At 43.6% G+C, this 14,658-nt stretch overlaps 2 protein-coding genes and 1 long non-coding RNA gene across 12 annotated transcripts in view; 2 read left to right on the top strand and 1 right to left on the bottom strand.

Moving 5' to 3' along the window:
* Positions 1-1,319, bottom strand: part of LOC139074864 (uncharacterized) — a 52,639-nt gene extending 51,320 nt beyond the window's left edge. Inside the window, exon 1 of the long non-coding RNA XR_011524738.1 lies at positions 1,189-1,319. This is a non-coding gene — a long non-coding RNA (uncharacterized lncRNA). The remainder of the gene's footprint in view (positions 1-1,188) is intronic.
* Positions 1,320-2,587: 1,268 nt separating this feature from the next.
* CHCHD2 (coiled-coil-helix-coiled-coil-helix domain containing 2) lies at positions 2,588-12,699 on the top strand. Of its 10 annotated transcripts, none has more exons than XM_070567872.1 (8): positions 2,588-2,958; positions 3,542-3,703; positions 5,670-5,780; positions 6,817-6,895; positions 7,710-8,105; positions 10,017-10,266; positions 11,458-11,614; positions 12,400-12,699. In XM_070567872.1, exons 5-8 carry the CDS (start codon positions 8,056-8,058, stop codon positions 12,408-12,410), a joined length of 468 nt encoding a protein of 155 aa, XP_070423973.1. In that variant the 5' UTR covers positions 2,588-2,958; positions 3,542-3,703; positions 5,670-5,780; positions 6,817-6,895; positions 7,710-8,055; the 3' UTR covers positions 12,411-12,699. The 10 variants fall into 10 exon arrangements, with proteins under 10 accessions (XP_070423973.1, XP_070423972.1, XP_070423974.1 ...); XM_070567871.1 differs by having other exon boundaries at positions 3,542-3,699; XM_070567873.1 differs by having other exon boundaries at positions 2,603-2,958; positions 6,817-6,937.
* On the top strand, positions 2,656-3,746 carry NUPR2 (nuclear protein 2, transcriptional regulator). The gene is made up of 2 exons (XM_008542284.2): positions 2,656-2,958; positions 3,542-3,746. Exon 1 carries the CDS (start codon positions 2,656-2,658, stop codon positions 2,950-2,952), a length of 297 nt encoding a protein of 98 aa, XP_008540506.1. The 3' UTR covers positions 2,953-2,958; positions 3,542-3,746.
* Positions 12,700-14,658: the final 1,959 nt, after the last annotated feature.

Below are 14,658 nucleotides of genomic sequence, written 5' to 3' on the forward strand. Positions count from 1 at the left end.
ACAACTGACCCAGTTTCTGCAACAAGTCAATGTCAGCAAATGAAAAGGGCAGGGGATTGCCCTAGAATATGAGACTTAAAAGCCATACGAGCGAATTTTGTAGATTTTGTGTGGATCGTGTATGTATTCTGAGTTGAATGTATTTGGATGTCTTTTAGACAATCAGAGAAATTTGATTCTGGAATGGGTACTTGAAAATAATAGGACCAGTTGATTTTCTAATATATGAAAATGGCATTGTGGTTATATAAGAAATGCCTAGCTTTTTAGAGCTGTATTTTGAGATATATAGGAATGAAATGACATAAGATCTGTGATTTGATCTAAAATGCTACAGTAGAGCAAACAGGGATACATAAAGCAAATGTGACAGGGTCTTGATAATTGTTGAATCTGTGGATGGGACATGGGAGTTCACTGATCTGTTCTTTTCACTTTTGAGAATGTCTGAATATTTTCATAATGAAAAATGCTAAAGAGATTTTTTCTTTTTTTTAGCTGAGGAAGATTAGCCCTGAGCTAACGTCTGTGCCAATCTTCCTCTATTTCGTACGTGGGTCCCTGCCACGGCATGGCTGACAAGTGGTGTAGGTCCGAGCCTAGGATCCAAAAACCCTATGAACTGGGGCTGCAAAAGTGGAGTGTGCCACAGGGCTGGGCCGTAAACAGATTTTTTAAAAAGAGAGAATGTATGGGAGAGTGGCATAGGGATAGATACTCATTTCTCTCTCTCCCAAGAGCAGAGGTACGACATGTGGGTGGAAGAGAAAATCCCTTTGGTGTTTTATTAAAAACACTCTCCTGTGACTTTTTCATTTAAGGAACCACCAAAATTGCCCTCAGAGCATGGTATACATCAGGGATACAGCTTCAGAGTGCCAAAAAAATAAGTCATAGTGGCAACTTGGTCACACACAGAAACTAAGCAAGATCAAATATCTGACGACAAACAGAAATGGCAAGCAATAGACTATATTGGAGTATATGAGGAAGCCATTTGGTGTAAACCTAATTTGGCCAGACTTTGTTTTTTCCAAAATGGCCTGACATAGCCGTTGAGCATGCATTGTATATCTGCTGTAAACATTTACAAACGGCCTTAAGATAAAGGTGCAACTTTCCCCCACATTGGCATTTCCGTAGGGATAAGCATCTCTCCCTAGGCTAGGAACTGATTGCTGTGCTCACCTGTGACCACCCAGCTGGAGACAACAGACCTGCCATCCTGCTGTGTCTACGGAGACAGCAGACCTACCTGCTGTGTCCATCAATCACTGTGCCGAGAGCAGTCTCCGGACATTTGAATCATATGTGAAACATCCTCTTTGGGGGTATATAACCACTCTGTACACCCCACTTCTTTGGTGCCCTTCCTTTGGGAAGAAAGGCCCTGGGCCGTGGTCCTCAGATTTTGGCTCAGAATAAACTCACCCAAATTTTCACTTATAGATTGGTTATGGATTATTTTGGGGGACACTGAGAAGGCTTTTTCTTCTTCTTTAAAGCAGGGAATTATTTTTGCTCTATTAAAAAGAAAATATCCGAGAGAGTAGCTGCAACATCCGTGGGAAGAGAATTATCTGCGCTACTTACACCAAACCAAAACAAAGGCCTTCTTCGCAATAACTCCCTGAGAGCTCCAGGGAGGCAGTAATTAGGTAATTAGACCTGGGAGTCCCCGCAGAGCCCGGGCGGCAGCGGGGCGTAATGACTTCCGCTCCGCGGTGCCGCAGCCCTCCGAGAGCGGGGAGGCCGGCCTTCTCTGAGCGAGCTCACCCGGCCGCTTCCTCTGCCTCCGCTGCTCTCCTGAGCACGCTTCCCCCCATGAGCCGGGGCGGGCGCAGCCGGGACTGGCGATCGGGACGCTTGGTTCGCACTGGTCGTCCCCCGACCCCTCCACGCCGCCACTCTCGACTCTCGACCGTCAACCCAAATTGCCAGCGTATGAAGTTATCACGCTTAACATCTCCTGACCCGAGGACTTGGGTACCCGCGGATAATCCGAAATTGCGCGCGGTTCCGGGCCTTGCAGCAGGCAGGGTGCCTTCTCCTTCTTCATCGCTAGCTTAATACAATTAATTCATACTCTTTATCAAAAACGTGGACTGTGAAAAGGAAAAAGAACTGGCCCTACCAGCCAGAAATACTTTTAGCATTTTGATGAATTTCCTTTCAGTCTTTTATATAGACAGATGTTTTCAAAATACGTTACTGGGATACCGAGATTTTCTTCAGAAGGTAATTTTTCACTTTACATCATTATTGAGCACTTTCTCATGTCATTAAACAGCCTAAGAAAATGTTTTTTGCTGATAAAAGTCCTCCGGAGGAATGCACATCCCCGCATTTTCTTCAAGCAGTCCCTCATTGTTGACACTTGGGTAGTTTTCTATTTTTGACCGATATCAACAAAGTGCTCGCTCGGATTTTCCCAAATGCCCCTCTCGCACCAGCGGCGCACACGCCCGGGCGGCAGAAGAAGTCCCGGGTCACGGGACTGGAGAGCAGAGGCCTCGCGCCGCGCTCCAACCGGGCTCTGTGACGTCACCGTAGGTCCCGCCCCCGCCGGCAGAGCCAATCGAAACCCGGGGCGGGGTCCTCCAGAAGCGCGCGCACGCGCGGGCTGGCGGCCCGAAGGCCCGGCGGCCCGGGGTGATGAACCCAGCGGGTCTCAGCGCCCAGGCTAGGGGGCAACCGTCGCCACCGGAGGCGCGGCCGGCCGTAAACTCCGAGGAGGAGCTCTACGACTGCCTGGATTACTACTACCTGCGCGACTTCCCGGCCTCCGGGGCTGGGCGCAGCAAGGGCCGGACGCGGCGCGAGCGGGAACTGCGCACCAACCGGCCGGTGCCCGGCGGCCACGAGCGCAAGATCGCGCAGAAGCTCGTCAACGGCCAGCGCAAGCGTCGCCAGCGCCAGTTGCAGCCACGGCCGCGCACTCGCCTCCCCTGAGCGCCGGTACGTGCGGGCTGCGACGGGCCTGGGCCCAGGGAAGCCCCGCGAGCGCCCTGCGCCACCGCGGCCCCGCTCCCCTCGGGCCCCCTGCGACTCGACTCAGGCAGAGTCGCCCCGTTCTGAGTCTGCCCCGCGTTAGCGAGTTATAGCTGAACCCCGTAAGCCCCCAATTTATCTCCCTGCTGCGAGTGGAATAGTGAAAACTCCACCTTTTGGAATTTTGCAGTTGGGTAGAAATGGCTAGAAAACATCTTTTTAAAAATACATGTGAACTGGGGCCGCGGGGTGGCGTAGTGGTTACGGTCTGCGCTCCGCTTTGGAAGACTGAGGTTCCCAGGTTCCGTCTGGGTGCGGACCTATGCACTGCTCTTCAAGCCATGCTGGCAGGCGTCCCACATATAAAATGGAGGAAGATGGGCAGAGATAGTAGCTCAGGGCCAGTCTTCCTCAGCAAAAAGAGGAGGATTGGGAGCGGATTTTAGCTCAGGGCTAATCTTCCTTAACAACAACAAAAAAAGTGAAGGATTTACTTCCTGTATTTATGCAGGGATTAAAGAAATTTTTGTTTTTGTCTGATTTTCTACAGGATACCCGAAGGACCTGATAAAAGTATTTTCTCTACCTCCAGCGGTAACTGGTCCTAAAGGGGAGAGAATCGATGTTGGTCAACAGAACTTCTTTTTGACATCGCTTAAGTTTACTGCTTCAGTATCTTCTCCTTAGTGATTATTAAGTAACATCCAAGTGGGTATGCCTTTTTAGGGTTTTTAATTAAAAGAGAGCAGCAAGAATGGCATTTTAACTTTTTTTTTTTCACTTGCTATGGTAACTTTTAAAATGCACAAATACTTGAATTCTTACGTGTAAAGAAGAGGGCACAAAGATGAATAGGGGAAGAGCAAGAAAGGAATTTGTACAAGATTTCAACACAAATGTCACACTACTGGGCAGGTTTAATATTTGCCAAAGTAGGGATATTTTAAATTGTAGCTGTGAATACTAGAACAGTTGCTAGTCTCTGCACTACTGACCCAAAGTTATCCCAGAGTTCAGGTAACTTTCCAGAGGTCGTAACAGCTAGTTAGAAAGACGACCAGGCATAACAGATAGCAAAAGCATTCACTCTTTCCAGCATCATAGTTTTTCTCAACTGTAGACGACATTCTGTGGTTCAGAACCACACACAAACTCCACATTCCAAAGACAAGAGTTGAGTTACAGTTTAAACATTATGCAGAATACGGGAAGGTAGCTTCCCTTTCTCTTCAGTGTGCATTGTCTGGCCTCTGCCCAGCAGTGAGTCCTTGGTTAGGAGAGAGCAGTGGTGTGCTGGGAGGAGCAACCTGAATATTAATCCTAGCTATGACTGTTCATCGCTCTGGCATTCAGCAAACTTCTGAGTTTCAAGTTCCCACAAGCTTAAGGTTTCTCATTTGTAAAATGGGAATGACATTGGATTACCATGCCAAACGGTGGGTTAGAGATAAAATTTATATAAAACATCTGACACACTTAAGGGCCTGGCACACAATAGGTGCTCAATAAATGGTAACAATTTTTAAATTTACACAACACAATCCCCTCTCCTTCCTCTCTAGTCTGGAAGTCTTAAATTCTTTCACTACATTAATTCTTTTAAAATGTCACCAATGTCCAGGCAGCATGGTACAGTAGGAGTCCTGGCTTTGGTGTCAAACACCTGTATGGACTTGGGCAAGTTGCTTAAACTCTAAGCATCTGTTTCCTTACCCACAAAATGGGGATAAGACAGTACCTATTTCAAGAGTTCTTGTGAGGTGTAAATGAAATAATGCATGTAATACTCTTAGTGCCTGGTATATAATAGGTACTCAAATAATTTGTAATAATGTTCCCTTTGCCACTTTTTTAGCCTTCAGGATTTTTTTCCTTACCCCTAGTCTCCCTCTGCTATGTCTCAGACACCACGTCTAGATTAATATTCCTGAAGACCATTTTAATCATATAAAAACCCTCAATGACTCCTCTAACCTTGGAGGATAAAAAGCCTAGTTTCCTTATATTGTGCTGGAAATCATCTATGGAATTTTCTTAAATTTCTTTCCCACAACTTCCAAAAACACACTCTGGTTCTTGACACAGGTCTTCTGTACTCTAAATTCACCATATTCAATTCTACTTCTTCATTTGAATCTGTGATGTCCTACTGAGCATGCCCTTTTCCCCTTTCCAACTTTAATCTTTCTGAAACTAATTCCACCTGCACTTAAGTGCCACTCTCTCTCTCAAGCCTTCATCCACATTTAATGTCCATTCCTTTGAAATCCTTTAGAACTTAATACAAAAACCACTTGTTTATATAGTATTTTGTACTTTTAAATCAACAGTTAAATTCATTCATTTTTTAATTCTATTTTGTCTGATATGTGCAAAGCACTATATTCATATGTCTTAGTTATCCAAAGAAGAGCTACATTTAGTCTAAGGACCTTAATGTCTTAAAACATCTCAGTTCCTACACAATTCCTGCTGTTAAACTACAGCATACCCAGACAGGCATGAGCCATGTTAAAGCAACATTCTATAAGGTCTTCTAACTAGGTTTTGCTCATTTTAGATACTAGAACTTTTTAAATTTAATTATGGTCACCGTAGAAATTATGTGTATTGGTTACCTATTGCTATGTGACAAAGTACTCCAAAATCTAGTGGCTTAAAACAATTATCTCTTTCAGTGGGTGAAGAATTTTGGAGTGACTTAACTGGATGGTTCTAGCTCAGGGTCTCATGAGGTTGGAGAGGAATGAGGCTCCACCTTTTGAAGGGATCTGTTTTACACCACCATGGTATGTTTAATTATTATAAGTGTGTTCATTATAGACAAATTGGAAACTTATGAACAAGCAAAAAAAAAGGGAAGAAAGAGATCACTATCCAAGGGATAACATCACTATTTGGGTGTATATAATTCCAGTCTTTAAAATATATATGAACTTTTTCAAAATAGAAACATCCTATGTATACTATTTTGTAACCTGCTCTTTCACTTAATATATTCTGAAAATATTTTTCATGTCAGGTATTCTTTCATAACATTTTAAATGGCTGGACAGTATATTTCTTCATTTGTATGTATTATAACTTATTTAATTCTATATTGTAGAACACTTATTTACAGGTTTTGCCTATTTTATACATTTTGTTAAATGAACATCCTTATAGCCAATTTCTTTCTACATTCATGACTGTTTCTTAAATTACTAGACATGGAATTTTTGGAACAGGGTTTGCACAATTTTAAAACCTCTGATATCTACCACCTAATTTAAGTAGAATTTTTATTGCAGTCATCAAGAGTCCATTCAGCCACATATCTGCAAGAGTTCTTTGTTCAAATTTTGATCACCATAAGTGAATTTGTTGAGAATGACCAAAATCACTATGGAATAAGAAGTTTTTTATCTTGGAAATCATTTCATATCAATATAGAGAAGCTCCTTATTCTTTTTATATAGCTGCATATTGTGTGAATGTGCCATAATTTTTTTTTTTATTTTTACCAGTATTCTACTGACAGGAATTTAAGTTGTTGGTAATCTTTTACTATCACTAAATAACCTTGTACAAACATTCAGTATTCTCTCTTCAATCTAGGAATTAATGAATTAGCCAAGTACAATTAAAATTATCCCTGTTCCGGTCTGTCTTGATTGTCCAATGTTTTGCTCATTCTAAGCTCTCCTTGTGCCAGGATGTCCTTTATAAGTTTCCTTTTCTCCATCTCTGCTTATGAATTATCCAAAGGCAAGTAAAAACACTTACCATTTTTAAAGGTTTCATTTAAAAAGTTCTGTGAAAATAAAACTTTGTTTTTCACAAAAGGTTTTTGCATCGTTTACCCCTCGGTGCCACAAACATTCTGCTATTGCTGGAAAGGCTGTGTACAACTCTGCTACCTTTGGTGAGGGAGAAATTTCTGATTGACATCCAAGCAGAAATGAAGGTTCCACCTCTGCTCTCTTTCCTCCATAAATCCCACCCCACCCCCAAGGACTTTCCCATGAAGCCCCCCATGAAATGCCACTAGTCAACTTTTCCCCTATTGCAGAGGTGCCAAAACGTTACTGTTAAAAGCATTTCACAGCAAGGAGCACTGAAGCACAGACCCATGGGGCCTTTGCAATGACTGTTCCCTCTTGCCCGGAGTGCTCTCCCCGCTGACAAACACGTGGTTTGCTTCCCCACTTCCTGAAGGACTCCGTTCAAAGGCTGCCCTCTCCCACCTCTAACTCCCTAGCTCCCTTACCCTGCTTTTGCTTCATGTAGTCACCACCTGATTTAAGTATTTGTGTCTCCCCCCGCCCCGAATGAAACTCCACGAAGGTAGTTTTGTTTTATTTGGTGCTGTTATCTCCAGGATCTAGTTAACACTTGTAAATTATGCAGAACATTTTAATTATCAGTGAATGAATACTATCCCAATTATGGGCATAAATTCTGTAATATATATGAAAAGGGGTGGAAAATGTATGGTAATAACATAAATGTAAGGCATTGTTACTGTCTAAATTTAATCTGGGGACTGGGTCCACAGACGAGAAACGCAAAATAGAACCGACTCAGCTCTGTTGATCCCGGCCTCCTAAAACATTTACCCAAGTAAGCAGCTTAATGCTGAGGAAAGTTGAGTAACTTGCCCAAGGTCCTGTAGCAGTCACGCGAGAAATCTGAGTCACTCTCAAGGTTGGATTTAACCTACCCTGTTATTACAACAGTTTGAAAGAAGCAGCGATGTCCTTGAGCCCTAGGAAGCGACTCACTCTAGGCTCGAAGGACACGGTTTGCGGAACAACCTCAGAAAGTTCCGGTTTTCTAAATCGGCCTGGCGCCGAGCTCATGACGCCGACCGCACACGGCCAGGCGCCGCTGTGACGTCCTGCTCGACCCGTGACCTTCAGGGCCGGCGGACCCGTTGGCGAGCGGAAGGCCTCTGCCTGTGCGCTGATTGGTCCGCGCTGAGGCCAGTCCCGTCTCCCGTCTTCCGTTCTCCTGCTCCGCAGCTGCTGCGGTGGTGTCCTCCGAGCCTCGCACTCGTAGACGCAGAACCGACGCCCGGTTGCGATGCCGCGTGGAAGCCGAAGCCGCACCTCCCGCATGGCCCCTCCGGCTAGGTGAGGCCACCGCGGGGCTTCGGGCCCTGCCGGCGCCGTGACGCGGAGGGAGGCCTCGCTTAGGCCTCGGCGCGGCGGGGGTCGGCTGGCGGAGGCCGGTGTGGCGTGGGCCCGCCCCCGCTCGCCGCAAGGTGGTTGTAAATGGGCTTTGGCTGGATTTCCCGTTTGTGGCAAAATTCCTAATTTCGAATGTCCATGACTTATTACTGAAGATAAAGCTCATTTTAAGTTAAAATAGGAAAGTTCTAGGGGCCGGCCCGGTGGCGCAGCGGTTAAGTGCACACGTTCCACTTCAGCGACCCGTGTTCGCCAGGTCGGATCCTGGTGCGGACATGGCACTGCTTGGCACGCCGTGCTGTGGCAGGCGTCCCACATATAAAGTGGAGGAAGCCGGGCATGGATGTTAGCTCAGGGCCAGTCTTCCTCAGCAAAAAGAGGAGGATTGGCAGCAGGTGTTAGCACAGGGCTGATCTTCCTAAAAAAAAAACGACACAGGGAAGTTCTAGAAAGAGCTGGACTTTGTAAGTGTAAACGTCAAAAATAGCACAAACAAAAAAAAGTAATGTACTCGGGGAAATGAGCGCATTTGAATGACGAATAATGTTTCAGCACCAACCATGAGCAATGAGCATTCGGCCCAGTAGGGGACAGTCACTAAAGCCTCACGTGTACATGACGTTTTCTAGTTCGTAAAATACTTTAAAAATATACTGCCAATTACACCTCATAATAACTTTGGAGATAGATGTTATTCCTCTTTTACGGAGATAAAGAAACTGGAGACTCAGAATAAGTGACTTGTCCAAGGTCGTGCTGCCAGTAAGTAGGAAAGCCAGGTCTCAGACCCGAGTCTTCCGAGGACAGATTGAGGACATTTAGCACAGTACCACATTGTTTCTCCGGACGAAGATGGATTGTGTTCACACAGTATGCTAGTATTGTAGGGAAGGGCTTCATTTATAGAAAGAAGCTTCTATAAGGGACCGGAAACCATGTTGTTATAAAGTTATGCCAGATGCCACCTGATAGGAAGTGAAGTCAAACTTTTGATCTAGCCTTATTTGAGAGAAGGGCACTCAAGGAAACGATCTAAAAATGGGCAGATGGAGCCTGTTATATGTGAAGATTTTTAAAGCGGCACTGGATATACCGGGTGAAATGGTTGGAAGCATCCAAACGTCCTACAGATGGGAAATAGTTGAAATTAGTTTTGGTGTAACAGTTCAGGCAAGTCACTTCCACTTACTGGGCTTCAGTTTAATCTGTGAAATGAAGGAATTGGACTGGATTATTTCCCCACGTGACTGTCTGCACGTCTTCATTCAAATGTTACCAACTCCCCTGTTGGTAGACCTCTGCTGACTATCCTAAAATTGTGAGGTCCCCACCGTGCTTCCTCTCTTGATATTTTTTCTGTAACACTTAATCCATATGACCTATTTTATGTGTTTGATCCCTCAATAGAATGTCAGCTCTGTGAAGACAGAGGTGTTTGTCTCTTATTAACAGTTATATTCCCAACACCTACAATACTTATCCCTAATATTTGAATGGATGAATTCTCCAAGGATCTCTTAAACTCTTAATATTTTATAGCTTTTATGAAATACTTGAATAGCTATGCTCTTTAGTGATACTGTGGGCTATGTGAATACATGGAAATAGTTGCAAAAAGGCAGGAAAAGATAGTTTATACTTGATTACAACCTTCACGAAAGGTTAAAGAGAGAAAATGATATAAATTGGGGAATTGTGTTCTGTAAAGTTTTCTTGTATGTTTATAATATTTGTGTTTAATAATTTAAAATGAAAATCCTGAGGTTTATTTTAATAAACAAGGTTTTTAAGTTGACAATCTCCAAACCTGGTTGGAAGTGGGAATTTCATACTTTGTGTTCTTTTCTTTCACAGCCGGTCACCTCAGATGAGAGCTGCGCCTAGGCCAGCGCCAGCAGCCCAGCCACCAGCACCGGCTCCACCATCCGCTGTTGGCTCACCTGCTGCTGCACCCCGGCAGCCAGGTCTGATGGCCCAGATGGCAACCACTGCTGCTGGTGTGGCTGTGGGCTCTGCTGTTGGCCACACGCTAGGTCATGCCATCACTGGGGGCTTCAGTGGAGGAAGTAATGCTGAGCCCTCAAGGCCTGACATCACTTACCAGGTAAGATTTTGGGCATTTCCCTTAAATGGGTGTCTTTTATGAAAAAAACATAACTTTCTGTAATTTTAGAATCTATAATGCTGTTAACAGAAAATGGTTTATCAAAAGCCACATTTGGCAGTTGAATTAGTGCCTCAGGCCAGCATCAGCAAGTATTATACAAATTATATTTTTTCCCAAGGAGTAGAATTATAGCAATTCAACCTGATATTTTCCCCTTATTTTAAATATTTTGTCTTTGTGACTCTTTTTTTTTTTTTTTTTTTTAAGATTTTAGTTTTCCATTTTCTTCCCAAAGCCCCCTGGTACATAGTTATATATTTTTAGTTGTGGGTCCTTCTAGTTGTGGCATGTAGGATGCCACCTCAGCATGGCCTGACGAGCAGTGCCATGTCTGCACCCAGGATCCAAACCGGTGAAACCTTGGGCTGCCACAGCGGAGCACATGAACTTAACCACTCGGCCACAGGGCCGGCCCCTTGATGACTCTTTAATTCAGTCTCAATCTTGGTTAAGTACAGTCACAAGTCACTTAACAATGGGGATACGTTTTGAGAAATGCATCCTTAGGCGATTTTGTTGTGCAGGCGTCATAGAGTGTACTTCTACAAATCTCAATGGTATAGTCTATACTCTGAGTATACTTTGTTGTATTCTGGTATACTTGAAACTCTTGTCCATCTTTTCTTTTCATTCTTTCTTTTTCTTTTTCTTTTTTGCTGAGGAAGATTTGACAATCTTCCTTGTATGTGGGTCACCACCACAGCATGGCTGCCGACAGGTGGTGTAGGTCTGTACCTGGGAACTGAACCCTGGCTGCCAAAGTGGAGCACACCAAACTTAACCACTAGGCCACGGGGCCGCCCCCCCATCTATTTTTTAATAGTAATCCCATTTTTTCCTCCAAGAAACTTCACTGAACCACTGGTCTTTGGATGCCCACATAACCATTTCACTTCATTTGCATCTTTGTTCTTGAATCTTTCTGATTACAACTGGAGTTTTGTTAAAGCTGATTTATTTTCTGCTTTTAAAAATTTTCACTTTCCATGTTACTAGATGGAAACTTACGTTTGCATCTGGATTTAGTTCTGTTTCCTCAGTTAACCTCAAAGACAGTGGATACTGCTCTTTGTTCAGGTGTAAATGTGATTTCCTTTCTCAATGGTCCTGAATGCTATGTCTTTACAGGAGCCTCAGGGAACCCAGCCAGTGTACCAGCAGCAGGAGCAGTTTGGCCCGTGCCACTATGAAATGAAACAGTTTTTGGAATGCGCCCAGAACCAGAGTGACCTTAAGCTTTGTGAGGGTTTCAGCGAGGTGCTGAAACAGTGCAGATTTGCAAATGGTAGGTGATTATCAGTCCATGATTGAACTTGCATCTGCTCAGTTCACTGAATGGTACTCCTGAACCCAGTAGAGCTTAGGGAGTCTGTGTTTAATAAATTAAACTGACAAATTAGAGGAGATTTTGTTTAAATTACTCTAACGAGCTGTTTCAGAGATTTCTAGTCATTATCTTAAGCTTTCACCATGTATATTCTGAATCTGATTCTTTGTTAGCAGGTATAGATTAATGTGCCAGATCTTTTGTGGTTACTGCATGGGAGTGATCTAGCCTTAAGGCCATGAACATGAAATTACATTCTGATTTCACCATCTGATATATTATTGGCATTCTCCGTATCTTATATGAGAGAGAAAAGTTTATTAAGTCCCTCAGTGGAACTCGAGATTTAGGCTCCCTGAAATATTAGCAGTCCGCTTGTTCCTAAGAATTCACCATCTATTTAGATGCTTTTTTTCATTTTCCCACCTTTATTTAGGTAGGAAATAAGGGAGAAATTAATGCTTTCAGGTGGTTGAACTGTGAAATTAAGAGATTGCATGTCTTTGATAAAGCTAGTACCAAAGTGGCTATATTTCTTCTTCAGGACTCTGTCCCTGGAAGCACATATGCCCTGTCTTCCCTCAGTTGTGGCAAGGGTAGAGTAAAGTTCTGTTGATTACACGATGCCTTCAGTAGCTTATGAAAGAGACTAATAACCTCATCCCTCCTTTCATAATTTGGAGGGCTTCTGTTTTGTTAAATATACAGCTGGTGCTCTTCTAACTTACCTTTTCTGTTTGCAGGATTAGCCTAATTAAGAAGTTCAAATTGAAGACATGGAAAATCATCTCTCATGACCGAGTTAATTTAGCATAAAAATATAATTGATAATGAAGATACAAAGTGTGAAACCATCCGTTAAATCTGTCCTCTGTGATGAATCGTTTCCTTGCTTCAGAATTGCAATGGAAGAGGATGTTCTTCTATTCACTGAGATGGGATTGAGTTTGGGGCAGGGCACATGTTTGTGTGGCCTCCTTTAACCAGATTCTGTGATGTTGGTATTTGTGAATTAATTAGAATAAAGTGATTTTCTTCCAAAATGTGGTGTATTTTAAGTGTAAGGTCATAAATTAGGTATGGTATATACATGGTGAACATAGTCATTTTTCAAAAGGACACAGTTGTGTCAACATGTCTCTATCTAGTTTATAGTCTCTGGATATTAAATTACCATCCACCCGGAGGATCTGGCAGAGCTCACTAAGGAGCTTTTGTAGAGAAATAGTTATGTAAGGAGTAGCTCACTAGCAAACCTGCTCATTAAAAAGGTTCCAGTTGCTCCAGGCCTTTGGAGCCAATGTTCAGTAACCTGGGCAGTAATTTTGTTTAGAAAACTAACTGTTCTAATCAGGTGAATGATAAAGGAAATGTAGGCATAGACCCATTACATGGGTGGATTCCCTGTGGCCAGGTCAGCAGTACATATCACTGTTCCCCTAGTATAGCCAATTAATTGGTCAGAGGTGAGAGCCATTCTCTTAATATAAGCAGTTCCCTTGCAAATGTTTTTCTTCTGCTTCAGGCACTGTCCCTGCCTCTTCCTGAAAGACTGAAGCTAGCTACAGTCGTCCCACTCCATGTTGTCTTAAGGAGATGGACATGATTTGGGGTGCATCATTTTTTTAAGTGAACCCAGCTCCATCCCTCACAATTCAAAATCTCAGTTCACTTCTGGGAGTTGACCTCCAGGCTACGTTATGTTCTGCAGTGTTCCTACTTTCAGATCTACCTTTCAGAGCTGCTGTTAACTGAATTTTTTCCCCTCTTAAGTTTCAGAGACCTCTATTACTACAAGGTGCCTGAAGTGCTCCTGAGTGAGTGAATTATTCAGTTGCTGCCTCCTGTCCTCAGCTGTTTCTTAGCGTGCCCCACTTTACATAATCATTCACTTCCTCAAAAGGGCTAAAACTGCCTCTCACCAGAACCTGAATGACTGTGGACAATTTACTCATGGCCAGTCCCCTAGCATATTCCCTCCTAGCTTCGTCAGTGGGTTCCTTTGCCCATTTTCCTGGAGGCTTAAGACCTCTGCGTTTATAATGTTAATGCCCCTTATGTCCAAGAGTGATGGTGTGTGGTGGGTCCCCAAATATTGATCAATCAGTGAATCAAAGGACATCAATAAAATGCAACAGCCTGGCTGGTCTGGCCTCTCCCTGGTAGGTGCCATGGCTACACAGAGAAGGGCACAGGAAATAATCCACGAGATGCACTGGCCTTTTGCCCTAAGGTCAGAAGAGATTTTGTCATTCATTGAAAGTATAAACCAGGGGCCGGCCCCAGGGCCAAGTGGTTAAGTTCATGTACTGTGCTTCCGCGGACCAGGGTTTCGCCAGTTCGAATCCTGGGTGTGGACATGTCACTGCTCATCAAGCCACGCTGAGGCGGCGTCCCACACGCCACAACTAGAAGGACTCACAACTAAAAATACACAACTATATAATGGGGGGCTTTGGGAGAAAAAAAAAGTATAAACCAGCACAAGTCAAATCTACAGTTGAGACTCATTTAAAAAATAGGCTTACTGACAGTAAGTAAAAGGAGATTGAGGTGTTTTCATCCTTGGAGCCAGCTGTTGCATCTCAATAAGCTAGAGGCCTTTATGCATAGTGCCAAGTCGTTTCAACTCTTCTATATAGCAGTTCAGCAAGGTATTTCCCCAGAGTAGAAGAAATAGATGGTCAGCATGATAAAATGGGAAGAGCTCTTGGGCCTACGTCTGGGGTTAATCTAGGCCCTCCTGCTCACCTACTTGGTCACCTTGAGCAAGTCACATTCTCTCTAAAATTGGCTTAATACCAGAGTTTTGGGGTCCACAAGAGAGTGTATGAAGTGCTTTGTAAAATGCTAATCAGATGGGTGTTTGGGGCTCAGCATCTGTATGAAGCACTGTATTACCCCTCCCTTCATTTGGTGTATTAGAATTAGGGGTTTGAAAAAGGTAGCTTTAGAATAAGAGAGAGCAATAAGTGTCTATTGTATGCCAGCATGTTACATAC

Source organism: Equus przewalskii, chromosome 12, assembly GCF_037783145.1.
Source record: "Equus przewalskii isolate Varuska chromosome 12, EquPr2, whole genome shotgun sequence".
NCBI lineage: Eukaryota > Metazoa > Chordata > Mammalia > Perissodactyla > Equidae > Equus > Equus przewalskii.

Excerpts from the sequence above, each read along its gene's own strand:
- NUPR2 (XM_008542284.2), top strand. The coding sequence starts at position 2,656 with ATGAACCCAGCGGGTCTCAGCGCCCAGGCTAGGGGGCAACCGTCGCCA.
- CHCHD2 (XM_070567872.1), top strand. The coding sequence starts at position 8,056 with ATGCCGCGTGGAAGCCGAAGCCGCACCTCCCGCATGGCCCCTCCGGCT. Across the intron at positions 8,106-10,016 it reads CGCATGGCCCCTCCGGCTAG|CCGGTCACCTCAGATGAGAG; the intron begins GTGAGGCCACCG and ends TTTCTTTCACAG. Across the intron at positions 10,267-11,457 it reads GGCCTGACATCACTTACCAG|GAGCCTCAGGGAACCCAGCC; the intron begins GTAAGATTTTGG and ends ATGTCTTTACAG.